At 37.1% G+C, this 26,902-nt stretch overlaps 1 protein-coding gene across 2 annotated transcripts in view; it reads right to left on the bottom strand.

Moving 5' to 3' along the window:
* Window positions 1-26,902, bottom strand: part of GRID2 (glutamate ionotropic receptor delta type subunit 2) — a 1,541,190-nt gene that overhangs the window by 16,021 nt on the left and 1,498,267 nt on the right. Inside the window, exons 15-16 of one of the 2 annotated variants that reach the window (XM_015138804.3) lie at window positions 22,700-22,940; window positions 17,555-20,046 (exon numbers count right to left, since the gene is read on the bottom strand). In XM_015138804.3, coding sequence (XP_014994290.1) covers window positions 19,624-20,046; window positions 22,700-22,940 — 664 coding nt within the window. In that variant the 3' untranslated portion in view covers window positions 17,555-19,623. Of the gene's footprint in view, window positions 1-17,554; window positions 20,047-22,699; window positions 22,941-26,902 lie in introns of those variants that run through there. The other variant, XM_028849003.2, reaches the window with a different exon arrangement.

The raw sequence follows: 26,902 nt of genomic DNA, 5'->3' as shown, positions 1-26,902 counted from the left end.
TGTCATAAGACTTTATTTAGAAATTATGAATATATGAAATAATATGGACAAAATATTTCCATTTCTTTTCATTTTTATTTTTATGAACTAAGAAAACAACAGACGCAAAATACCACCACCTACTCTCAACCCTTTTGAAAGTACACTGTAAATCATCTCTATTTACAAGTTTCAGATACATTCTTTTACAAATAGTAAACATTAAAACAACCTAAAGGGCTTAAATGATGGGCTTATTTATCATTAAAGGGAAGAATAAAGTCTGTTTAAAATACTTTCTTTTTCTAAAGAGGGCTGAGACTTTTCACGCAACGCTATTACTGACAGAAAACAGAATTTAAAGCTAAACTCTCAACAAATGATACCACAGCGCCACCATCTGGCTTTAGAAAAGACAGCAGGGAGTCAGTCGGTACTAGAGGAGGAGGCCCGTGAATGTTCTCTCTTTCCTGGTGAGCATTTGGAGAAACAAAAAGAAGGGACTCTCTCAGTGTGGTCCTGTAATTGTCACTACTTTGGCTAACATTCAGGGTGCAAGGAACTGCCTCTTTTTCTTTTTTCTGTTTCTATTTTAATTTGAAAAACAAACACATTTTAGTGGATACAACCTTTAAAAATGAAAATATCCTTAAAGTTAGCTGTCTGTCTTTCTTTTTGGACAACAAATGTAAAGACTGTTTTTAGTCTGAAGAGATTGTAATTTTAGTGGTTGTTTGGTAGAGCTTCTATAAACAGACTTGCCTTACCAATTTTCAACTTGCCTTGGATATGATCTTTTTATAATGTTGCTGAAGCTTCCTTAAGTTCTTAAAGTTCTAGACATATTTAAGATAAAACATATTCCCATACACAATCAGAACGATTTTGACCCTGACATGAGGTGCTGCATATTTAAAAGTCTGCTTTTAAATGCAGTGGAATACAATATATACTTCCAAAATCTGAATGTCTTAAAGTTTTTTTTTATTCTATATTGCAGGTTTACAAGATTGCACAAAATTGCTAAATAACAGGGTGATTTATGCATATGTTTTCATTTGTACATTTCTCTAAGAAAGCTCTTTTAGAACTGGATTGGAAGGTAAAATGTTAGTTTTTATTGTATTTTACACTCTTGCAGCATCAATCTTTAATTGCCACTTATATTAAACAGATATTTGTACAGAATAATAACATTAAAACAGTATTTTGAACCTACTGTGAACAAAGAACTGTGCTAAGTGTTTTACATCTATTAAAGCATTAAATCTTTTCAGATATGATGAGAAACGTTCTATTATTTTTTTTATTTTATTCTATTTCAGGAAAATGAAGCACAGAGACATTCAGTAACTTGCCTAGGGTAACACAGCTGACAAATGGCGAATGTGAACCCTGGCTTTAGACTCTAATTTCTTTAGGATGGCACTAAATCTGTTTTCTCAGGATATTCTAAAAACTTTTAACATTTTATGTTCTTTCATATTATTATGTTTTCTCTTTTAACATGAACATGTTTAATGTCAGAAGATTTGTTTTAAAAAATGTTATTTTAAATATTTCAGTAATTTTATAGTTAAGATCATGCCACTGCACTGCAGCCTGGCGACAGAGCAAGACTGTCTGAAAAAACAATTTGTAGTTAAATAACATTTTTTGAGGGCTAACCTAAAGAAGCAATCATTAGTTGTACCTTTTCCCTTCCTTTGGAGTAATGCATTATGTGTTTAAATGACTTGGAAGTGAACTTCTGGAAATGAACTTTTTGTAAATCCAGGACTGCTTTTATTTTACGCTATTTTCTATTTTAGATTCTAAGTAATCATTGTAGATTATTATATTGAATTAGTCATGCTCATTTTATTGTAATGTGTCCTAAAAAGTAATTAAGAAAAATGTTTATATTTTGGCTATGTAGAGAGAAACTGTTCCGTTTTTTTTTTTTTTTTTTTTACTGTGTCTGTTAGAATGCTTGGAATTTCCTGAAATTCTCTCTAGGGCAGTGGCCCTTTTGGCACCAGGGACAGGTTTTGTAGAAGACAATTTTTCCTCCATGGATGGGCACGGGGTAGGGGTGGGGGTGGGAGTGAGAGATGGGGTGGGAGGAGGTGAGGTGGGGGGATGGGGATGGTTTTGGGATGAAACTGTTCCACTTCAGATCATCAGACATGAGATTCTCCTAAGGAGTGCCCAACCTAGATCCCTCACATGTGCAGTTCACAATAGGGTCACACTCCTATGAGAATCTAATGCTGATCTGACAAAAGGCGGAGCTCAGGCAGGGCTCACTCACCCCCGTTCACCTCCTGCTGTGCAGTCCAGTTCCTAACAGGCCATGGATTGGTACTGGCCCATGGCCTGGGGATTGGGGACTCCTGCTCTAGAGGTTCAAATATTTCTTAAATTTATACTCTATCAATTTTAGGGAGTATGTGAATATTCAAATCTTATGTAACAGCTAACTGATCCTGAATTTTCTTTCAAAATTGAAAAATGTTTAATATGTCCCATATTATTCTGACGAGAAGAGAAAAATATGAGGCCATTTGAATGTTTTACTGTAAGTTCGGTCAAATGCTTTATGGGAAAAAAAAGGAAAAGTGTGACACCAAAGATATTAGAAGAATGTACTTTGTTTGTGCTGTATGCTGGATTGGAAATTGATTTTGACCAAGATTATGCTGGAGTCACTGGCTACGTTACCATTTGGCATATTAGGTAATAGCAAGCATTAGTTCAGTATTAGGTTAAGTATTCTATGAACTGAAGTTGTCACTGGGACATTAACAATTGCTTTACTTAAACAAAAACACCTAATTAGTAACTGATGTGGAGCTCATTGTCTTCAATATTTCTAAGTATTTTTACACATAGATATGACATTTGTAAAAGTTCTACTTATTTCTATTCCTATTAAATTTCACAATTGCTAATTTAGGTGTAATTCAAACATTTAATATAGCAGTTAAAATAATTTATATGGCTATCTGATGAAAATGTGAATTGTAAGACACTTTAGGTCATTTATCTAAGTCTTTGTATTTGTTGACTCTGATTTTCACCAGTATTACTATTATTCATGTGTTTTAGCTATCACTTTGCAGCTGGGATGAATATGAAGAAAAGAGAGACTGTGAGGAGAAAAGAGATTATTTCTCTGTTCCTTAAAGACACAGATACAGGATAATAACAATAAAAAAAAGATTTGTGGTTCCATTGTGTTGTCAAGGAGTAGTTTGCTTCAGGACTCCTTGAGAGGTAGGACTGTTTCTGTGCAGAGCCACCACAAGAGGGCTTAAATGTGATCATTTTTCAACAGGAGAACCACCAGAAAACAAAATTTGTTTTTTTGCTATGTATGTGGCACACTTTATATAGGCACACTGATATTGATTACGTGATGCAGTAAAGATATTCCTTCCGGAAATATTTTTTGACAGGTTAAATTGTGATAGTTATTCTAACCCATAGGAGGCCCTTGGATTAATTACCCTTGAATGTCCTTTAGATCATTTAATTTGGTTACTCAACATTACATTGCCCATTGAATAACTTTCCATCTTGCTATCCTGACATTTTTATTATCTTTTTTCTTCCAGTTTTGTTAAGGTGTAATTTACAAAAATTGCATATATACACATATGTGTATGGTATACAATGTCATGTTTATATATTTATGTACATATATGTGTGTGTATATATACTCACATTGTGAAATGATTAAATTAAGCTAATTAAGATATTCATACTTATCTTTTTTGTATGTTTTGAGAACGGAAACTCTTATTATCTTCTTATTCTGAGACTCCAATTCTCAATGTTTTGCCTAATCCTAGGTTTTTCATTTTTTTTTGAGATGGAGTCTTGCTCTGTCACCCAGGCTGGGGTGCAATGGCATGTTCTTGGCTCACTGCAACCTCCGCCTCGCGGGTTCGAGTAATTCTCCTGTCTCAGCCACCTGAGCAGCTGGTATTACAGGCACCCGCCACCACGCCTGGCTAATTTTTTGTATTTTTAGTAGAGACGGGGTTTCGCCATGTTGAGCAGGCTGGTCTTGAACGCCTGACCTCAGGTGATCCACCCGCCTCAGGTGATCCACCCACCTCAGCCTCCCAAAGTGCTAGGATTTCAGGGGTGAGCCACTGCGTCCAGCCTTAGGCTTTACATTGTCAATGACTTGCTTAGTATGTCCACCTGGATATTTTACCTTCATCTCAATTATGATGTTTCCAAAGCCAAATATGATTTTTTACTCCACATACAAAATATGTTCCCTGAATCTACTATTCGTCCAGATATCCTAGCTTGAATCTCTGTTATGATGTCAGAGTCTTCTTTTCCTTTCTACAGCTAAGCCAGTAGTTAGTAAATACATGCATGTATTTCCACTTGAACTTGACCTCACCATAATGGTCGTTGTTAATCAATCATGCCATTCAATAATTCAACAAGTAGTAATTCAATGACCCTCATATGCCAGACAATGTCTTAAGCACTGAGGAAAGAGTAATGAACAAGACAGTGAAACTCCTGCCCTCAATTTTCTTTCATTATGGTGGAAGGAGAAAGACAATGACCAGTAAGTAAATTATATAGTATGGTAGAAGGAGTCATGTGCTATGAAAGATAATGCAGCCATGTAAGGGTAAATGGGGGATGTTAGGGGAAAGGATCTCAACTTTAAACAGGGTGGTTAGAGTGGGCCTCATATCCTGAATTTTGATCGCATAATTCTTTTTAATGCTGTGCTTTAGGCAGAACCTTGCTTATCATCCTTGTTCTAAATAATCACTAAATCTGTTGGTTTTCTCCCAATGTGCTTTTTATTTCATTTCTACTGGTATTTGCCTTATTTAGCCTGTATTTCTTCATGCTTAGATTATTACAAAGCCTGCTAACTTGACTCTATGCCTCTAGGGTAGTCAAGTCAGATGCTTATCAAAACTGTTTTGATGTGGCCATGTGACAACCAATGGATGTATGCAGAAGTGATGTGCACTACTTCCGGGTCAGGTTCATTCAAACTCCCACAATCCTCCATGTTCTCTCTTTACCTCATCTGCCAACTGGATGCAGAAGACACAGCAGAGGACTCCAAAGTCCTAGGGAATAACAGAGTCACTAGATAGAAGGAACCTGGATTCTGAATCTATTAGATCAAGCCACTGAGATTTGTGGGGATGAGATGAAGCACAGTTTTCATACCCTAATCAAAATGGCCTCTCACTATACTTCGTACACCACTGGGACACCCCATTAAAATTAACTTTTGTTTAGTACCACTTTGAGTGGTCATTTTACCGCTTACTCTACAAGTCTCTGTTAAATCCAAGTCTGTCTGCCCTTGGCTAACTAGAAGCTGCTGAGGATATTTGAAAAAAATATGCAACTGTATAGATCAGGCCAAGATAATGTCATGACCTCTAACCTCAGCTGAGCCCTCAAAACTGTATATCAGTTCTACTATGTTGCTCTAGATAGCTCTTCTATTCTTTATTCTTCTTAAATCTCTGACCTCTCACGCTCACCAGTGATTTGCTTCCTCCATCTTGTAGAAGATAGAATCCAACATAATTCTCACTAAACATCGGGCAATTGAACCTAGAAATTTATTTGCATTCACATCCATACTTTTGCCTTTCATGCAGTTACAAAAAAATGGTGTCCCTTCTCTTATTACAGAGGAATTGTGCCCTGGATCTCATTCCTTTACCTTTTCAAAGCCCTGCTTGCTACTGTATTCTCAAGCATTGCCCTCTACTGGCTCCTTCATATTGGTATTTAAATGTGCTCAAGTGTCTCCTACCTTTGAAACAAACACCCTCTTGGGATACCATTTTTTTCTGCTAGGTTGAGCTCCTTTGCTGGCCTTCACCTCTCTTTCATCACCATATTCCTTGGGAGAGCAGTGTATGTGTCCTTCCACTTATTCTTCCAACAACTGCAGTCTGGCTTTAGTCCACCATTCTGAACACTGTTCTCACTCGGGGCCTGAAGACCTATCTGTTGCTCGTTCTCATGGATATGCTTATTCGCTGAGTAACACTTGACAATATTGACCACTCCCTATTGAAATACTCTCTACTCTTCACATCTGAGACCACTCACTCTTATAGTTTTCTTTCCAGATTTCTTTTAGCTAGTTTTTCCATTTAACACACTCTTTAGTCCTTTGATCAAATGCTGATCCTCCTCAGTGTTGGATGTCCAGAACTTACTTTGTGCTAAATAGACCCACATATTCCTTGGATGATTTTATTACCTTCCATGACGTTAATTACAAGCCCAGACCCAGACCCCATTCCCACTACAGTTCTCTTTAGTATCTTTCCACCTCTTTCCTTCCTTTCCACCTCTTTACCATTGGACTGGACTATTTCCTCTAGGTGGATTGCCACACAAGTTTCTGACTGGTCTGCCTCTCTTAGGTCTTTTCACATTCCTGAAGTTTCCCCCAGGGCAGTGAAAGTGATTCTTTAAAATAAGAAGATGCATGTCCTTTGTAGGGACAAGGATGCAGCTGGAAACCATCATTCTCAGCAAACTATCGCAAGAACAGAAAACCACACACTGCATGTTCTCACTCATAGGTGGGAATTGAACAATGAGATCACTTGGACACAGGAAGGGGAACATCACACACTGGGGCCTGTTGTGGGGTAGGGGGAGGGGGGAGGGGCAGCATTAGGGGATATACCTAATGTAAATGATGAGTTAATGGGTGCAGCACACCAAAATGGCACATGTATACATATGTAACAAACCTGCACGTTGTGCACATGTACCCTAGAGCATAAAGTATAATAAATAAAATAAAATAAAATAAAATAGGAACATGATCAGGTCATCACTTTAAAGTCTTCAATGACTTCTTAGTGATCCTGGAACATTACTTCTTAAAGATTTTGTATTAAATTCTTTATCATGGTTAATGAAGCATTACAAGGCCTGTTCCATGCCTTTTTAAAATTTTTCTTGATATTTTCCTTTTATCAGCTTAACTTCTTTCAGTCCCTGGAATAAATCTTGCCCTCTGGATTCAGGTCTTTGCATATACTGGTCACACGGTCTGAACAACCTCTATTTCCTTTGCCTGGCTATTGGTCAATTCTCCCTCAGTTGTAACTTAGAATCCCATTCTCTAGGGAGATTTTCCTAGCCCTGGTCTGAGTGGAACATCACCTTGCATTTTCATTACTACTTATTCCAATTTATTGTCATTGCCTATTAAATTATCTTTCTTCCCCAGTAGATTGCAAACACCATCACATTTCCAGTATTCACAGCTGTTCAAAAACAGAATGGATTGTAAAAGGCGTGAAACTCAAATATTAGGTAGGTGGCTGGATTTGATTTTGTAGTTTGGTTGTCTTCTGTCCTGCTTGTCCTCGCCCATGTGTTCCAGCCAAACTATCTGATCTTTCTCAATATGCTTTGTGTTACCCTCCATGATGACTTGGATGAGATCTTTCTCTTTGCCTAAAAAAAGTCTTTCTCTAGTCTATACCTGTGAAAATTGTACATTCTCTTTCAAGGCTCAGTTTCAAAACTCTCTTCTCCATGAAGATATTCCATCACCTGTGAGAAAAGATCTTTCTTTTCTCTGAATTTTCAAAATACTCTGGACTATTTTAAGTACTTACATATAATTTTAAATTGTAGTTATATCTGTATTTCTGTAAAAGGTTACCTAGAAGAGCATCATCTCTCCCTTCTTTCAGTTTCTGTAATACATTGTATCACTTTTATGGAACACATCATACTTTGCCTTATGTCACAGTTAGGCATTTACAGGATATCTCTTCTATAATAGCTTCGAGAGCCTTGCATGTCTGTATGCTCTGCGATACGGTGGTGTAAGAGTGTGTGTGTGTGTATGTGTGTGTATAAAAAGGACTGAAAATATCAAATACAATTGTTGAATCAATCAACAAATGAGTTTTTCTTTTTCATCTTCTGTCTGTCTCCACGGGACTTCCTGATTCAAGCCAAAAGTCTTACTCCCTGGCCCCTACTTGTCAATGATAGTTTCTTATTTCCTTTTTGCACTTTGCTTTTGCAGTCTACATTCACATTCCCAATTGTCAAAATCCTTCCTCCTTGGCTCAAACGCTGCTTCTCTGTGAAGGGTGCCTTAGTGCTTCCTGCCAGAAGGGACCTCAGCTGAGGTGCTTGGTCGTTAGTTAGTGGGCCATAGAAATACCACAGAAAAAAATTAAATCATGGAGCAGCATGACCTGAGAAGTAATTTAATAAGGCCATCGAGTGAGACGTGTAGGTGGAATGTGAGCTAGAAAAGAGTGAAGCTTGGGAGATTTACTGCAAGGCTTCCAGGTAGAGGCTAGCACGTGCTTAAACTTGTCTTGTAGCAGCAGGGCTGGAAAAAGCGGACCAGGTACTAAAGCTTTAGGCGAGTGGACTCAATAAGGGTTGGTTTTTCTAATGTTTTCATTAAAGGGACTCTAAGCAAGAGGGGAGAAGACCAGATAGGTCACTAACACCACCATTAGCATAAATAAAGAATACAAGAGGGACAAGAGCGGGCGTGCTGGTATTTGAGCAGTCTTTTCTATAGATTCTTATCTGGCAGAGTGTTTCTCTGAATCTGTTTGTGTTTTCTAAGCTCCTACGATGCTTCATCTGTATTCATCTTTTGTGACTTTTTATTTACCACTTGTAATACCACTTTCTGTATTACAAATATACGTAGCTACTGAGGACTAGTTGATTTTTTATGGATCCCATAGTGTACAAACCTCTTACATCAGTAAGGGATATAGTAGGACCCTCTACCTCCATCTCGTCTTGATCCTGGAACAGCCCATTGAGGTGGAAAGCACATGGGTTTCTGAGTTAGAGAGATGTGAGTTTGAATTCTGGTTTGGTTGCTTACTAATTGTGTGAACTCAACCAGATTACTTAACTTTCCAGAGTCTTACTTTTGTTTTGTTTTAATCTGCTCAATTAGTATCAACAATAGCAAACTTACAGGGTTATTACGAGAATCAAGTGAAACACCTATGTAGTGCCTAGCACTGAGCCTGGCACCTGGTCAGCATGCCTTCCCTCCTCGAGGACAAACATTGAAGCAGAAATTAGTGACTTGCTTGTTCAGATGAGAAGGGGTTAAACTTCCCTAGACATGAAATAGTTCTCATTGAGGATATATGCCACATATTGTATTAATTGCAGTCCAGAAACATGTGCCTCTGCAAACTACTTTGAAAGTCTTACATTGTGTTGATATTTAGTGCAAAAGGTGTACATAATTAGTGTGCGAATCTCTTTTATAAGATAGATTAGTTGTGTGTGTGTGTATATGTGTGTAATTCATGGTTTATATTTTAAAAGCAAGGCTGTGAGACAAGAGTACATAGTAAAGAATTATAATTTCAAATACTTGGGAAATCAGTTTTTAACAGTTATTTTAAATTTATAAAAATGCATATTACTTATTTCTTGTTTTATATTTGATATATGATATTTTTTTCTTAGAATTGGGATATCAGCTTTGACCTCTGAAGACTGAACCATGATTATGGCCTCAAAGTTGAAAGTTGGTTAAAGCCGGCAGACAAGATCCAGGACAAAATCTAAGTCATCTTTCTGATGGCATCTGCTTGGTGAAAGCTAACCTTTTAAAGTGTTAGAGGAATTGGTGTCGCAGGATTTGTGATGATGAGTATTTCAGACCTACCTCTTAGTCTCTTAGAGTACTCTTAACTGTGTTAGTGAATGCTTTCTGAACTCTCATGCTGAAACAGATTCGGAACTAAAACACACAATTACAGGCAAACAAACACAGTTCATTCCGTTGTTCTTGATTTGTAGTGTCAAGTATATTGGCTTGAACATAGCAGGTATTTTTAATGTTTGGGCTAATTTTATTTTGTTCCTTTTCTAAGACAAGCCTGTGTTTAGAAACATTTATTTTGGATTTCTATTCAGGTATGTCTGTCTGCTGCCTGGTTCTAGTGAGTCTAAATCACTAGAAGCCAAGGTCCTTAAGGACCTTGGAGACACTGGGCCTATTTCCAGATAGCGATTTGAATCACTGTGACCACGCTGAAGGGCAGTTCGGTCAATTCTGAGTATTCACCACGTGGGAAACATGATACATTTTGTGTAGGAGAAAGGGATGAGGCCTCTTCTGTACTATTTTGAAGAACCAGTAGAGAACTACTTTTAATACAATCCAAAGTCAATGGAAGGAAGAGTAATCTAACAATTAGACAAAGTTCGAATGCTATGACAGGCCTCAGAAAACATTGGACTTGAGATTTTGTTCATTTGTCAGTAATGTATTATCCAGAGGGTGAACGAAATCTTAACTGGAAGTCGAATGCAGTCAGACCTCTGGATCTGTGTGTTTCACATCTATGGATTCAACCAATCTCAGATAGAAAATATTCCGAAAAACACTCTGTACGAAACATGTACAGACATTTTTCTTGTCATTATTCCCTAAACTGTACAGTATGACAACTGTTTACATGGCATTTACATTGTATTAGATATTAGAGATAATCTAGAGGTGACTTAAATTTTACAGAATAATCTGCATATGTTATATGCATATATTATAGGCAAATACTACACCATTTTATATAAGGGTCCGGGCATCCTTGGATTTTGGTATCTGAGGGGGTCCTGGAGTCAACCCCCACTGACACTGAGGGACCAACTGCAAATGAAGAAATCAAAGCAGAGCTGCGGTAAGTGAAGCCCAGTGGGCCTCACCTCAGCCCAGTGGGCCTCACCTCAGCCCAGTGGCATCCCCATACATCCTGAGTAAAAAAACCCTTGGGAATCTGGGGAGCACAGTTGAAAAATTATGGACTCTAGATGATCCCTCAGTTCCCCATCATTAGTTCAAAATTCATCATTCATGCTCCCAATGAAGGAAAACAAATAAACGATTCTCGATTCTATCCTTTCTTCTCCCAAGCCCTCTAATTCAAAGAAAAAGTAAAATTAACAAACTAGATATTCTCCTGACTTTGCCACTTTTTGGGAAAATTATTTCCATCTTTCTGGCATCTGAATTTGAGAAATCGATCATCCTTGACTTGCTTTTCTCTTTTACACTCTATATTCAGTTAACCTTCAAGTTCTCGATTCTTCTTTCAACACCTATCTACTCTCTGTATCTTCTTTCTTTTCTAGACTACTTCAGAAGTTCAGCACATACCGAAATTATTGTCCAGCCCTTTTAATTGGCCTCTTTTTCTTCTTCATTTCATGTGATGAATCGCTACCAGTTTACTTATTCTAAACTGCCCCTCTAAGAGCCTGTTTCTCCCTTGGTTAAAAATCTTCAGTTTTTTCCCACTGCCACTGATGGAGGTTTTCACATATTCCATGGTTGTGAGCCTCTGTGAGCGTCAGCCCAGCTTCAGTACCTCTCTGATGGTTCAAGGACCAGCAACTGGCACTTCCATACCACTTTCCTATTTCACCCTACTTAAAATGGTAGCAAATATTTAGGATCAAAGCAGGGTGGGAAAGTGTTGGCAGTTATGATTCCAAGACTGATTTATATCTGACTTTGTGATCAGCCTGCTGGAACTAGTAAATGTCATTCTACTTTGTTCGAAACACTCCAGTGGTTTCCCAACCCAGGCAGAATAAAAGCCCAAATCTTCAGTGTTCTACAAAGCCTTGTAATGTGAGTCTTTTGTTATTTCTTCTCTCCCTTCTCCAATCACTCATTCTAATCCAGCTGAATTGATTGTCTTGCTATTCTTTAGACATGCCCAGGACATTCTCACCTCAGAGCCTTTATACTGGCTGTTCCCAAAGACTGGAATGTCCTTTCCCCAGACAGCAACATGACTAACTCCATTTACTCCCTCACTCCATTTAAAACTTCATTCAAATGTCAGCTAATCAGTCAGACCTCCTTTGACCACCTTACTTAAAATAGAAGATCCCCACTTCTGCTCTGGCCTTCCTGCTCCTTGCTCTTCTTTTGCTTTGTTTTCCTCTACATCACTTACACCTTCCAATAGACTAATCCTTCACTTACTTTCTGGCTTATTGTCTGTCTCCCTCAGTTAACTGTAAACTCCATGAGGGCATGAATTTCTGTCTTGCTTACCGGTGTATCCCCAACACACAGAGTAGTGTCTTGCACACAGCAGGACCTGAGTAAACATATGTTGAATACATGAATAAACAGGATGCAGCGTTCTCTCTTGAGCTCAGCCTCCACGCATCCCACAATCTCACTCACACTTTGCCTTTTGCTGCTCTCTGACGCAAAGCCCATATTCCAGAGATCGTGGCCTATTGTGCCTGTGAACATTCTTCCCAATGCTTGTCCTATGGTTGCACTGTAACCCCCGGCACAAAAGCATCCTTCTGACCTTTCCACATTCTTGGTGATTAGGCTAATTTTCCACTTGTTCCATGAAACCATTCCAAACCTTGCAGCCTACATTATTCTTTTCCTCCTCTCATAGAATATTTTTTCTATACCACCAATTTGACAAATATACTCTTCAGCATGGTGTAATTTATATTCATGTATTCTGGTGTTATTTATACGATGAGTTTTTACTTCACTTTTCCAATGTTTATATTTTGTTTCTCCAACTTTGGAAGCTCTCTCAGGAGAAGCTGGGTGGCAGAGCTGCTCACAGGCAGAAATTCAGCCCAGTCACCCCCTCCGCCCGGCCACCATGAGGAAATGAGAGGATCAAAGCTTCAGTACACTGGAAGCATAGCTGGCCCAGGCACTTGCCTTGGTACATCAGTTAGGAGAACTCTGCCTTAGGGTACGTGCTAATAGTAGGTGCTCAGAAAGTAGTTGTTGGCGGACTGATTGATCTTATGTGATTGTATTTTTCCCAACATTCTCCCTGAAGCCTTGCTAAAGTTTCTGTATCGGTACTAAACTCATTAAAAAGAAAAGAGAAAGAGACACAAATTGATGACTATGAAGTTATGAAGTAGGAATCTGAAACTTCATTTAATGATGAGAGAGACCTAATTAAAAATATTTATGATTGGTGATTGAGCCATTGGACACATCAAAAACTTTGGAGGCTGTAAATGTGAGAGGGGCTTTCATACATACAGTACTCAGTTTATGGTCATTTTTACTGTCTTTTCATGGAGAAATCTGAGTGAGTGAGAAATAAATTTAAAAATGTTTAGTCATACAGAATTACAATCTGAGAGTTCCAATTATATGTATATATTGCTGCACTGCTTATTTTTAATTTTAACTCCTAATAAGTTGATTTGGAAAAAAGAATTGTACTCATTAAAAAACATCATTTGTGAATAGAGTTTTGTATTACATACCTCATGTCAACTACGTCAATCAGGTATGTTCAAAGTTTTTTTGAAAAACAGTGTCTAGAGAAGTACTTGAGCATATTAGTTATTCAGTTACTATTTCCAGCACTAAAAAGTCAAATGATATAAGACTGGGCGTGGTGTAATCTCAGCACTTTGGGAGACTGAGACAGTCAGATCACTTGAGCTCCGGAGTTCAAGACCAGCCTGGACAACATGGTGAAATCCCATCTCTATTAAAAATACCAAAAATTCGCTGGGCGTGGTGGCGCATGCCTATAGTCCTAGCTACTTGGGAGGTTGAGGCACGAGAATTACCTAAGCCTAGGAGATGAAGGTTCCAGGGAGCCGAGATCGTACCACTGCACTCCAGTCTGGGTGACAGAGCGAGACTCTGTCTCAAAAAAAAAAAAAAAAAAAAAAAAAAAAAAAACCCAAATGAGATAAGTAGAACATATGGAACTTCTATTTGCAACTTAATTTTAGTGTACTTTTATTTCTAGCAATAAATCTTATACACAACATTTGTAAATATTAATAGAGGGTTAGCATTTAATTTTAAAGTTAACCTAATTTTGGAAAGGAATTAAATATTAACAATCAGATACCTTTTTACATAGTATGAAATAGATACTGATACTCTTGCCTCCAGGAAATAGCTGTGATCCTGAAAGCTTTAGATAACTTGAATTTTTGTAAATTGAATCTTATTTTATTACATATCAGATATCAGAAGAACTAATTCTTAAAGGCCTCCTACTATGAATCTTTTGTGTAGCGAATATGCAAGTTGTATTTGTTTATTTTTCAAATTCAGGGAGTTATGGGTTATCTTTGCATATACGTATCTATGTGCGTTTAAAAAATAATATTGATGTCCAATTTTTAAAAATTAAAAACAGCCACTTAAGTAGGCTACTTAATTCCTAAGCTTTTTCAGTAGCAGCAATTTAATAATAAAATATAACAACTTAAAAATTAAAGTTTGCTTTCTACTCATATCTCAAATCTTGTAACTGGCAAAATATTTATTAAAAGCAATGTTTGTCATCCCTTCTCTGGTTCTGACACTGTATCATTCTTTGTTTTTGTGACATATGTTTCTCCTTGTAAAGCAGCTGTTACGAAAGTTTAATTCGTTTTTAATTAACGAGAATTAATGTCCTGAAAATTTTGTGAGTTTTCAACCACATCATGAATAGTTCGAGACTGTTGAAATGTGTTGCTTATTCCAAGGTAGGAATGTATGGGGTTTCTCCGAAAGAAAACCGGGTCCTCCTTCCTCATGAAGACTAGGCAAGCTACGTCTATACTATGAGGTAGGTAATATGTTCAAATAGCACAGCTAGTTTCTCTTCTTCATTCTGAAGAAATTCTAGGAACTATGATACAAAATTAGTCAAAAGATGTCACTGAGTCCTAAATTGTAGCAAGTCAAGATAGAGCCCTTCCATAGGAAAAAAATTTCTCAAATTTGAACAATTTTTGTTTTGTCATCAATATTACATGGAAACAAAGCAAATGGATACTATTGAAAAAATAAGAATTTGAAAAACTCAGGTGAAGAAATGAGAGATAGTTCCTTGATCTGTTTCTATCCCAGTGGTAGGCTGAATCATTATGTGCTTTAACTGTTCCATGCCACTGTGCGGCTGTATAAAATGAAGCAAAACCATGAGGTTTCTAGTCTCCTGGAGGTTAAGTGTGGGTTGGAGGCTATCATCATGGTGGGCAGCCTGAAGAATACTTTACATTCATTGGGTTTATGGGCCACACTGCATCCTGTATTTTAGAAGACAGGAAAGGTAGCACGGAGTTTTAGTTGCAGTATGAAAAAGAGCCTGAATAAGATTTACTATGTTTTGTCCTGTTGAGGCAAGTTGAAACATTGCAGAGCTTGAACTGTTATGACTCATTAGATTTGCAGGGATAGAAAAGGAGTTATTATGGTCTACATTATTCTGATGAGGACACCTACGGGTAGGAGTCAGTCTCTGAATGGTATGCAGGTATCAATAAGGATGAAGGGTTAGATAGTAATTTTCCGTGGCTTATAGGAATTTTCACATTTTTGAAAATTTGGCTTCATGATCTGGCATGTTGGTAAATTTTCAAATCTTCTTTGAGGAGGTGGTCTGAACCAAGAAGACAGTTTCAGTTGGTGCTTGAGAGCTACTAAGATGAATTGCTCTAGTCAGTCACCCAACCAAGAAGACTGTACTGGTTTGGGGTGACTCATTCTGTAACATAGCCTCCGTATTCTGAATGTTGATACGGAGCCAGGAAAGAGATGAGTGTTGGAACACACCCAGACCCATTCCTAAACATTCATTTCTGCCATGCCCAGCTGCTTAGCACAGTGGCTTTCAAAATAATAGGTTCTCTGTTAACACTAGTAGAATTGAATTACATCTATCAAATCTTCTATAAATTACAGCTTTATTCCCTGCCTTTTCAGTGTCAGATAAGTAATTTCTACCTAGGGAAGCTCACATATGCTGCCTTATAAGAGGGTATCTTCTGAAATATTTGTTGACAGGTTGTCTACCAAATTTCATTGAAATGATAATTATGGCCATAGCTGTTAATCATTTATTAATATTTGGTCATGAGGGTTGGCTATAAGATTTGTTTTTTGTAAGAAAAGTACTCTAGAAGGAAGCCAAATTTTAGTGAGTTCATTGTACTTTATCAGTCATCATGACATTTATATTTAAGGATAAAAACCTATGTTTACTGGCACATAATCTCTTCTCTGCATGATTTACTATACTCATAATCCAGAATGTGTTTCACCATTGGAAAATTCTGATTATAAAACAGTAATAACTTGTTATTCAATTGTGTGGTTTAGAAGTATCATGCAGGGTAAATGGATCTTCCCATTTTTTTAATTTAAATTGATGAAGCAAAGTACCATTCGGTAAAGTCTATTTTTAAAAGTATTTATTCAGTTGACAGCCAATCCCAAACTAAAAGAGATGAAAAATAACATGATTACGAACATGACAAATTGCCTGTAGTTTAATGGTATGAGGAAGAAGGCAGTCTTATAACTTTAAGTATGTATGATTAAACCCAAACCTGTGCATAAGTTCTGATGTGGAACAGTGATACCAGATATCTTAATGATTCGCCAGTGGGTTAAATTGGACATTTGAGTAGAATAAAAGTATGTGGATGTAAGGTATTTTGTCTTGTAGTGAAATAACCAGGTTGGTCTAAGTGTTGCAAACCAGGACAAACAATGGGCCAAAAAAACAAGTGCAGACAGAAACAGGAACTGACCTTAGTTTTGCCGCTAGCTATGGCTCTGGGTAAATAACCTGAGGTACTCACTTTCCCACTTGTAAAAGTGGAATCAGATGATCTATGTGTCCCAAACAAGGAAGGAAGGATCTTAGAGATTTGTAGCCTAGGCTTGGTGACAGGAGAAGGTGGAGCCTATATTTACAGTCCATGAGGACCTATGTTGGTGTGATTGAAGGGTGGCAGAGTTTTAAAAAAGAAGACCCAGTTTACATTTTAGGTTGTCAAACATTTGGGCATATCACAGCATCTTAGTATCTTATGTTCCCTGATTTGTAAAATGAGGTCAATAGTCTAGATCTCTAAAATTCCTCTTAGTTCCAAAATTCAAAGAATTATTTTGGATGGAACTTTAGAACAATCGAGAACTATTTTTTTTTTTTTTTTTTTTTACTAAATTATGTTTTCAAAATACATTTTCAGATACATATCCCTTAGGTGTGTTAGATGCTGGAATAATTAAATATTGTTCAAATGCAGGGAAATTATTATAAATAATCTTAGAGCCTAAATTAATTCCCAAATTAATAGATTCAACATGATGAATAGTTCTCTAGCAAAGCATTTTTTAAGAAATAAATCCTAAGTTTAATAATTACCCTTAATTTTCTTTTCTTTCTTATTTTTTTTGATGTAACACACCCTCACCCTGATATTATCATGCTTGCATTGCTTATATGAAACAGGATAAATCTTTCCCAAAAAAGTGCTCACAGAGACATTCACAGAGAAAAACAAATATATTGTTGTTTCAAATAGTTTCAAATAGCAGAAAGGCAGTCACTGGTTTAGGACATCACTTAGTAATGTTTTAGAGAGCCACTCATTTTGGCATGGTTCTGCTAGTAAAACTTAATGTGATTTATGCTTTAATTAACTCAAGATAAATTTTTAGAAAAATTTAGTTCAATCTGTGAGAGAGTAAACATTTTCAAATCTTACAGTTAAGACTTCAATAGTATGAGAGCAAGTTTAGAAAACATTTTTATTAGACAAATTATTTAGACAAATTATACACAGAAAGCTCTGTCACTCATAACTGAGGCCTCCAAAAATGTTTTGTGTGTTTGTATAATAGGCGATACATCAAAATAAGCCTATTTTAAATATTGTACATGGTTAACAGTTTGTTGATAGCTAAAATCACTGCAACATCTGGTATGTCCCTATATAGCTTGTTGTAAAGATTTTTTTGTTTTAAAATCAGAGTTGTAAATGAGATCATGAATGTTACAAGGGAAAACAAGTTGTGCATGCACTTAGGTACTTGTTACCCTGGAAACAAAATGGTTTTTGCATGATGAGAAATTTTTCTGCCTTACACAGTAGACAATATTTGAAGATTTAGTACAAAACAGTGACAATACAAGATGCTCCCCAGAACAGAATTAGCATCAAAATATAATATATCTTAAGAATATACCTTTTAATTTCTCCTAAAGCAAATCACATAGGTTGATTCCTATATCAATCCTAGCCACAGAATGAATTAGATTAAAGTAAGTGTATGGCTGCGTAAAAACACAGAATAAGTTCTTGTTTCCTACTTACCACATTTTAATTTAAGGATTACAAACAAAGTTCATCCTACATTTCTAACAAGTAAGAAAGCTACTTTAAAAGGGTTGTGCACAAAGAGGCACTGTTTTTGCTGTCATCCTTCTATATACTTGGCACTAATGTAAAAAATACATGACTCCTCCAAATAGAACTAAATAAAAAAGGGGGTTGAGTTGAGAGCCCATTATGGTTATTATGTTTTCTTCTTTAGGATAATAAATGACAGTAATTTAAGGCCACATCAATAGTTCTTAAGGGCTCCCACCCCTCCCCAAATATCATAATTGTATTGATTGACTTGCTGCTTTGGAAGAGGATTATTAACCTTCAATGATCTATGTTTCAACTCTCCTAGAGCTCTATGTGCTGTTGTGGATGTGGTTCAGCTAATAGCATTTTTCATTTAGATAATTAATTAAAAGTAAAATTATCAAGGTTAGCTTTATACACTGCTGAATAACAAATGCGAAACCTATTCAAATGAGTTACATCTAGGAACAAATATTAAATTGCCCTGGATGCTTTAATAACAAAAGTATAAAATATTTTCTGTTGGCAAACAATGCGAGTCAGAATAACATTAAAGCAACCTGCCTTTTCTAACTGAAAAGAACCCCTGCACTATACATAGTTCCTGTATACAATACTTTTGTTTAAACTAAAGCTTTATTAAATGAATTGCAATAGCAATGGCCGCCTTTTTATATATATATACACATTATATAGGTGCATATATATGTATATATATGAAATACTAATTTATTTAACACAATAGAGGCTTCTGCCATATGATAAAGTTTACTGTACATAAGAAAAAACTTTTAATACTGTACAATCACATAAAGGTCATATGCACTGTTGCAGTGCAAGAGTAGTTTTAACTGTAGTCTTGACTGGCATATTAATGGCTTTTTTGTAATCCTACAAAATTGCATTCTCATCTTATGTGGCCTGAATGGTCTTTAAATTGTTTTATAAACACTGCAGGGGTTGCCTTTGGTCCACAGTTAAAGGACACTCAACAGCAGTGGAGCATTGTATGGATGCAGCAGAAGAATGTAAAAAGACTGAAGTTATTGCAATTGTGTTTCTAAAAATAGAGAAATGTTACAGAAGAGGCCTTTATGTAAAATTAATCCTGCATATACTTTTAGTATACTCAGTGCACATTTCCTATACTTGATGTACAGTATATGAAAAGCAGACTAATAGGATCCTAGTACACTACCTTCTTGGGGAACAAGTTGAGTAATGAAAAAAAGTGGAGGAAAATGTACAGGAAGGGAGGGGAAAAGAGAGAAAATAATAGAGGAGAGAGGAGAGGGAGAAGGTGGGAGGAAAATACTAGAATTGTTACTAATAATCCTGATCTTTTTTTTAACGTTACATCCATGTTAGTCCCACAATATTACAGTTGCTCCTTGCAAAGGGAGTCCTAAAAAAGAAACAGTGAAGAGATCTGTTTGATGCTCATATGGAGGTGCCTCGGTCTGGATCATTACCCAGATTGAGCCCCAGGGTAGGAGTTGGTTGATAAGGAATAGATGACATTGTTTTTATAGGACTCCTGAAAAAGCCCCCATTAGGTGCCCTGTGCCTAAAAGGGCCAGTTCGGTGCTCAGGCACGTTGCCAAAAGTGAAACCAGAAGCAGCTTTAGCTGACAGTGTGCGGCTAAGAGTCTGGATCTGCTCTGGGATAAAGGTTGTTGTGGTAATATGAGTGTTCCTGAAATCACTGATTTGCTCCAGTGCTTGTCGTGTTGGCAAAGTGTCAATGTCCAGAGGGGTCAAATCAATTGACGAGGTGGAAAACTGTTTATGGGGGCTGTCGTCATCTGTGCACAAGCTATTTACACGTCTATGGAGGTGCTCCAGGTCAATTTCCTTGTCATCCTGGAGATGAAGAAAAAGAAAATAAGGTTCTCATCAGTACTAGCTTTGATGGTTAAAAAAAAAAAAAAAAAAAAGTAGTTCAGCAAACATGTAATTAACTGAACTTTGTGGTTTATTCATTTAACAAATATTTATTGAGCACCTAGTATGAGCCAGGCACTGTGCTAGTTTCTGGGGGTTCCAATTCTGAGATAAGGTTATCTATAATAAATATTTTTCTTGCAGTAAAGGTTTTAAAGTGATCATATGCCACATGCAACTACAAAGATATGGAAGCAGTTGATGGGTGATTGCCATTCTATGAAAGACAGGCCCAGGCAAAATTGTACCAATAGAAATTATGGTTTTGGCAACTCTAACCCCACCTCTTCTTTATACATGCTTCCTCCTTTCTCAGGGTGTCTCATTCCAAGTTAAATTTTTGTTCCTTTCAACCACTTACTCCTAACCTTAAGTTTCCATTCTTGAAAGAAAATGATATAGTCAGCTATTTCATACTAAAGTGTTAGTGACTGTTAAAGTGTTATTTCTTGTAAGCCAAGGATATGTGAGATTGTTGAGAGAGAGCAATACTCAACACAAAATAATTTCTAATTGAGGGATTTTATGCACTCAAGGTATCTAGCACCTGAATCAGTGAATATTGTGAAGTCAGTGAGATATTTAGGGACCCCTTCAAGTTAGGGCATGGGAGTGATAGCTTTAGTTTAGGGCCAGCTTTATGCTAACTGACCTCAAAACCAAAGACGCTTTAAGCTATGCTAATGGCGTCTTGGTAAGAAGGCAGTTAATAAACAAAAATATAACTAAAATCTCAGATTTTTGGAATTGAAACCAATTTATAAATTCCTTATAATTTTCACTAAAAGTGAGTATTAAAGATTTGAGAAATAAATATTTCTCAAAATTTGAGAAATAAAACTGGAAGGAAATAAAATTTTCCTTGTCATTAGTCTTATTTATAGCCAAACTCAATAAATTAAATTTATGAGAATTTAAAATATCTATTAATCATAAGAGGAGAAAATATTTTTTCATAGGACCTGGATTAGCTGTCACAAGTTAGAATGGAGTATGTATTTTTTCCATTGTGCTGTTATAGTGCTCCTCAGTGAAAAATATTTTGATGTGCATCACGGTTTTTCCTTCTCCCCCTTCTCATTTCAAAATTCAATAAAAAATATCCATTTATGCAGTATTATCACTGAGACTTTAGAGGATTGAGACATATAATTTTGTGGTTCCCACAGCAACTGTAATGTAGTCATCCATCAACAGATATAATAATGCAAAATTTTAATGTCATGTATAGTAATTCAAAATATAAGGAGCTTGGGGAGTCCTTACTTTCCAGATTTTTAAAAATATGAAGTCTCAGCTATAATGTTGCATTAATGTGGTCTTTTGCATTGAATCAATGTCAACAGAGTTACCAGAAGCTTATTCCACAAAGAAAATGCTACAATAAGACTTGATTAATTTATAATTCATTCTTCAAATATTTAGAATGTATGCTCATTCACACAGGTAGGAAGCTAAAATTCGTCTTCGCTAAAGCCAAGCTTTTCCTTATAAATGATGCTGATCAATTTTGCATATAAGGTGATAAGAAGGAATCCTTACACTACTTTTGAAATCACCCTGTTTGAAAAAAATACATTAACATGCAACAATTCATATGCAAATGAGAAGTCGTATTTATTGTGCATTAAAGCAGATCCTTTCAGGATTCGCCTCAGGCATCAGTTAGTCAGCCAAGTTCTAGCTATAGAAAGTTTAAAACTTTCTTTGAAGCTATCCATCAAATCAAATCGTTTAGCAAATTCAGATTGGTTTTCGTTTCAATTTGTGAAGCTTTAGTGAATATGACCTCATTAGTTAAAACATTTTCACCTCATTGGTCCAATGGAAATAAGATAAATGAATCAAGATTTAACTTCAGATTTTCTTTAATTTATAAGTCTTATACTTCATGATGAAAACAACACTCAGGCCACTACAAGAGAGATATGTGTAATTCTGTAATTATTCTTTCAGATAGCGAGATAAAATTTAATATGGCCCTGATGTTAAGCTGGCTCCAGAGTAAAGGAGAAAAATTGAAATTTGGATGTTTCCATGATGTGGATTTTGGATTTGATAAGCTTGGGGCCATCGAAGAGCTTCTGTCAATCTACATGAGTAGAGAAGGAGGCAGTCTAGTGGTGAAGAGAAAATTCGGATCATTTTTATTATAGTATTGTATTTTTGGGGGGCTAATCTTAGAGACACAAGGAATTTACTTACAAGTTAAATACCTAAGTGAAATAAAGTGGTAAGTATCTCTGTGAACTGGTCAAAGGAATCATGCATGGCCTTTAAAAATCATTGAATTAAAATCTATTCTGAGATTTGAGAGAATTTCAAAGCCCATTATGGTATATGAAATTCTAAGTCTTTCAAACACTATAGTCTCCTCTTTACTGATCTAGGGATAGCCTAAAATGGAAATTGATATTGATCTTACCAATTTTTATATTTCACAACTTTATTTTTAATTTTCAAAGAAGAAACAAGGACCACCCCCAACCCATTATCCTCCCTGGGTTCGTCCTCCCTGGAAATACAGCCTGCTTGTTGATTTAATTTAGAGCCAAAGCTCTCAATCAAGTACCTCTTTTGATGGAACCCGGGAGCCTTTCCTCTTGTTCCACCACGTCTCCAGCATGGCTATGAAGCAGGAGAGGACAATTCCAGCAGCCAGGATACAAAAGACCCCTGCAAAGCTCTTTATGTCCAGGGCGCCTCCTTTCTGCTTTGTGTCCACTGAGGAGTACAGGTCACACTGGCCATTCTTAGGCCACCATTTGTGCTTCAGGATGTCCATGTCACCATTCTGCTGAAGCTCCAGGATCCTTGGGATAAAGAACATAAGCGTGTGTTATTACAGACATAGTTATTGCCCTTGTTCACAACACATCCATTTATAATCCCACCTCTGTAGGATGGTGGCTGTCAAGGGGAAATGAATATATAGATCTGCTTGTAGATGGAGTGCTAGGAAATGGAAAGTCATCATTGCGTTGATTCTACAGACAGCATTGCACCACAATGCTTTCCTCTCTCTCTTCACCCATCCCGCCCTCCCAGCTTCCTCTCTGCTTTTCTTCCTATTCTTCTTCTTCTGGTTCCATCCTGTAATTCTAAATATTTTCCTCCTGGTTTGCTGCAGTGTGTTTTTACAATCATATTTCAGAGGCACTGTTTTTATACACTTTCAAGTTGCTGCAGTTCTGTGTCCCTTTCCTGCATCCAGAATGATACTCTGGATCTTAATGCTTTTATGAAGAACGTTTTGCTGCTTAGAGCAAGATGCTGGCATAATGTCACCCAGCATATGCTACACACAAAGAAATTCAATTAAGAAGACCTATTATTTAACACAGTGTGAGAGAAAGCCTTGGGACAAGTTTCAAGTTGATAAAAGCCATCTCTTTTGGTTTTTCGCACAACTCATCTAGTTTCCTTTTTAATGCCAAAGGGGAAGTAATCTTACCTTGGAAAACAAGAAGAAAGCTGACCAGAGGCTTTCAGAAGTAGTTAAATTCAAATAGGAAAAACCCTCTTCTTTTTCTTCTGCCTCTTCTTTTTCCCCTCCCCAGAGTCTGAGGGTAGCTGCAGACTGCAGCTTTTTAAAGCATGTTTTTTCATACAGGAATTATTCTCAATTCCCAGTGCTTCTTAGGCTCTACCTGAGGCCAGCCTAGCTGTGGCCCTCCTCCAGCTATGCCCTTTTTCACAGGGTAAGGAAGACCAGGCCAAGGCTGTGTGCCTGCTCAGAGTGTGCATCGTCCTCTGGGTTCCCTGGAATTCCCTGGTCAAACAGCTTAGTGCTTCCAGGGCCTGCTAGGCCTATTCCCAGGGTTGTCCTCCTGGCAGAAGCTCTTACATCCATGGGTACACCATAGTTCTATAGGGTAGAGTTTGTAGAGAGTGTGGACAGAGCTCAGATGAGTGAGCTCAGGTGCAGAAAGCCTTGGGTAGGAGACACTTCAGTGTGCAAGATGGAGCTGCAGGTGGAAAGAGAGGGCCCCAGAGCCCTGTGCTCCTGGGTCAGTGCAGACCTCCTGGCTAGTCACATACAAACCTGAACCTGGCCTCCTAGGGGTTATGAAGGTATATTTGTCCAGATAAAAACATAGAATATATTATATCTAACGGGTTTCAGTTTAATGTGTAATTTTTACATGTCTAGACTTAGGGTATGTGAACCTACATTTGTACTCTTGCCCAAGGTCTTGGATTATTTTGGGTGAGACTGATTAAAACTTAAGAGAGAAGAATGGAGTTTCAGTGACCTTTTTACCTGTTTCATGTCATCCATGTGGCTAGAAGAACAAGCAACATGATAGAGGAAAGAAGATTCTGGGCATTGGAAGTGGGGTCAGTGTTGAATCTGAGTTAAACAAGAGTGAGACCAGCCCTCACGGCTCTGGTGGAGGGTTGGTCTCACGTCCCTGTCATCTCTGCCAGACGTTCCCACAGCCTCAGCTCTGGTGCCCTGTGCCAGCACTCCAGGACTGAGACTGTACTGAAACCTCCCCCGCAACCTGGACCTTTTCTCCTTGCTTCCTATGAAATGTATCTGTCTAGAGGACTTTGATTAACTGAATTTACCAAAATGATTATAAATATTAATGGGTTATATGTCACCCTTATTTCAGCTTCCATTCCAGAAAAAGCCATTTGCATTTCCAGAATTTCCAAAAGTGCATTTCACAGCAAACCAGTACCTAGAAAGCCTCTGTAAAAAGAAAAAGGGCCTTGTGGTTATTAATTCCAGGAAACACACTCTTGGAAATTTACAAAGATGTCAGCCTATTAAAGACTCTCAGAAGACCAGCAGAAAAGAAAACTTCATGATTTTGTTTAATTCAGCATTTCCCAAACTTATGACTTTCATTCCCCTTCCCTCATTTTGCTCTCCAAGTAACAGGTTTAAGAAATATACATGAGAAACAATCTCTTGATCCAAAGAAGCAACTACTTGTAGAAATTTCCAGCACTGTGTTAGGCAACACACAAAGATGTAATCATGGATCAAAATTACTTTCTTGGCCTATTTAAATGAATATCATTTAAATGATGTTGGCATTGCTAATCGATAAGTATAAAGCTTCAGTTATGCAAGAGGGAAAAGTTCTAGAAAACTACTGTACAACATTGTACCTATAGTTAACAATACTGTATTGTACATTAAAAATTTTGTTAATAGAATAGCACCCATGTTAAGCATTCTTACTGTAATAATAAAAAATAATGGCACATTCCTTAAAGGCTCTAGGTAGTCAGAGCACCATTGAATACGTTGGAGGAAAAATTTAATCATCTTTGAACAAATAATTCTTCTTAAATTTGAGTTTATAAGTACTTGTAGATATAAGAGGCAACCACAGCAACATTTGCTTAATGATAATACAGCTGGGCACAAAATGAGATCCCATTTCCCTGCTCTCCTATTTGCATCACACCATATTGGTCAATAGTTGTGTGATATGGTTTGACTCTCTGTCCCCATACGCATCTCACCTTGTAATAATCTCCACGTGTCAAGTGCAGGACTGGGTGGAGATAATTGAATCATAGGGGTGGTTTCCCTCATGCCGTTCTTGTGATACTGAGTGAGTCTCATGAGATCTGATGGTTTTATAAGGGGCTTTCCCTTTGCTCGGCATTCATTCTCTCTCCTGCTGCCTTGTGAAGAGGTGCCTTTCACCATGACTGTAAGTTTCCTGAGGCCTCCTCAGCCATGGGGAACTGTGAGCCAATTAAACTTCTTTCTTTATAAATTATCCAGTCTTGGGTATTTCTTTCAGTGAGAGAATGAACTAATACACTGTGAAAGTGTAAGAATTTTCTTTCATAGCACTTACCATTATTTATAATTACTTGATTAGTCTGTTCCATTTTCTAGAGTGTGTATTCATCATCCTCCATATTGCCTACTACAGAGCAGGTGCATATTTACTGATGGAATATACTTAACACAGTTTTTGGTACATAAATCCTAAACTCTGATCTCAGATCCTATTCTTTTTTCTTACGACTGATACTGTTTTCTAATTTATTCCATTCCTGTTTTATTCATCTATCCATTTAATAAACAGTTGAAGAATGACTTCATTCCAGACATTTCCTTGGGTACAAAATTTATTCTAAACCACGACTGCACATTCCATCCGAGTGGCTTGAGTGACACTGTGAAGCCATTTTTTTAATGCCCTCAGTTCATGTTCATTCATTCCTTCATTCAGGAACTGATTTACTGCCTGCACTTTCTTCTCAGTGGTATTTGGGGCTCTTGCATTTCACGTATTTACTTTTCTCTCCTTATTCTTTCTAAACCTGGAAAATATTTTGTCTTTAGAAATAATTATTGAAGAGTATATATATATATGCATCATATATATGCATCATATATATTTTATATATATTATACCTCACCTATTTCAATTCTAATAGGAATTAAAAGCCTTAAACAAACAAACAAAAAATCATTTAATTGCAGAATTTTTAGGTTCAGCCAGCTGAGCGATAGGAGATCACTGAAGGGAAAGAAGGAAGCACCCTCTCTAGGTGCCTCAAGTATCACTATGCCACAAAAGTCTCTTTGTATGGTTTATTTTATGCTCACAGCAGCACAAGTGGCTGGGGCATTGCAGGGAGATTTCATCTTTGGGGATGTACAGAGCAATTGGACCATATGACCCCTCAGTCACCCCGACAACAGATTCCAGGAATACAGGCTGGCATGGGCTACAAGTGTTGGAAGGGAATGAAAGTGTTTTCTAAGTCCAGAGTTCTGTCATAACATTTT

Source organism: Macaca mulatta, chromosome 5 (assembly GCF_049350105.2).
Source record: "Macaca mulatta isolate MMU2019108-1 chromosome 5, T2T-MMU8v2.0, whole genome shotgun sequence".
Taxonomy (NCBI): Eukaryota; Metazoa; Chordata; class Mammalia; order Primates; family Cercopithecidae; genus Macaca; species Macaca mulatta.
The sequence above is the reverse complement of the archived record's forward strand: the minus strand, read 5'-3'. Positions and strand labels throughout refer to the sequence as shown.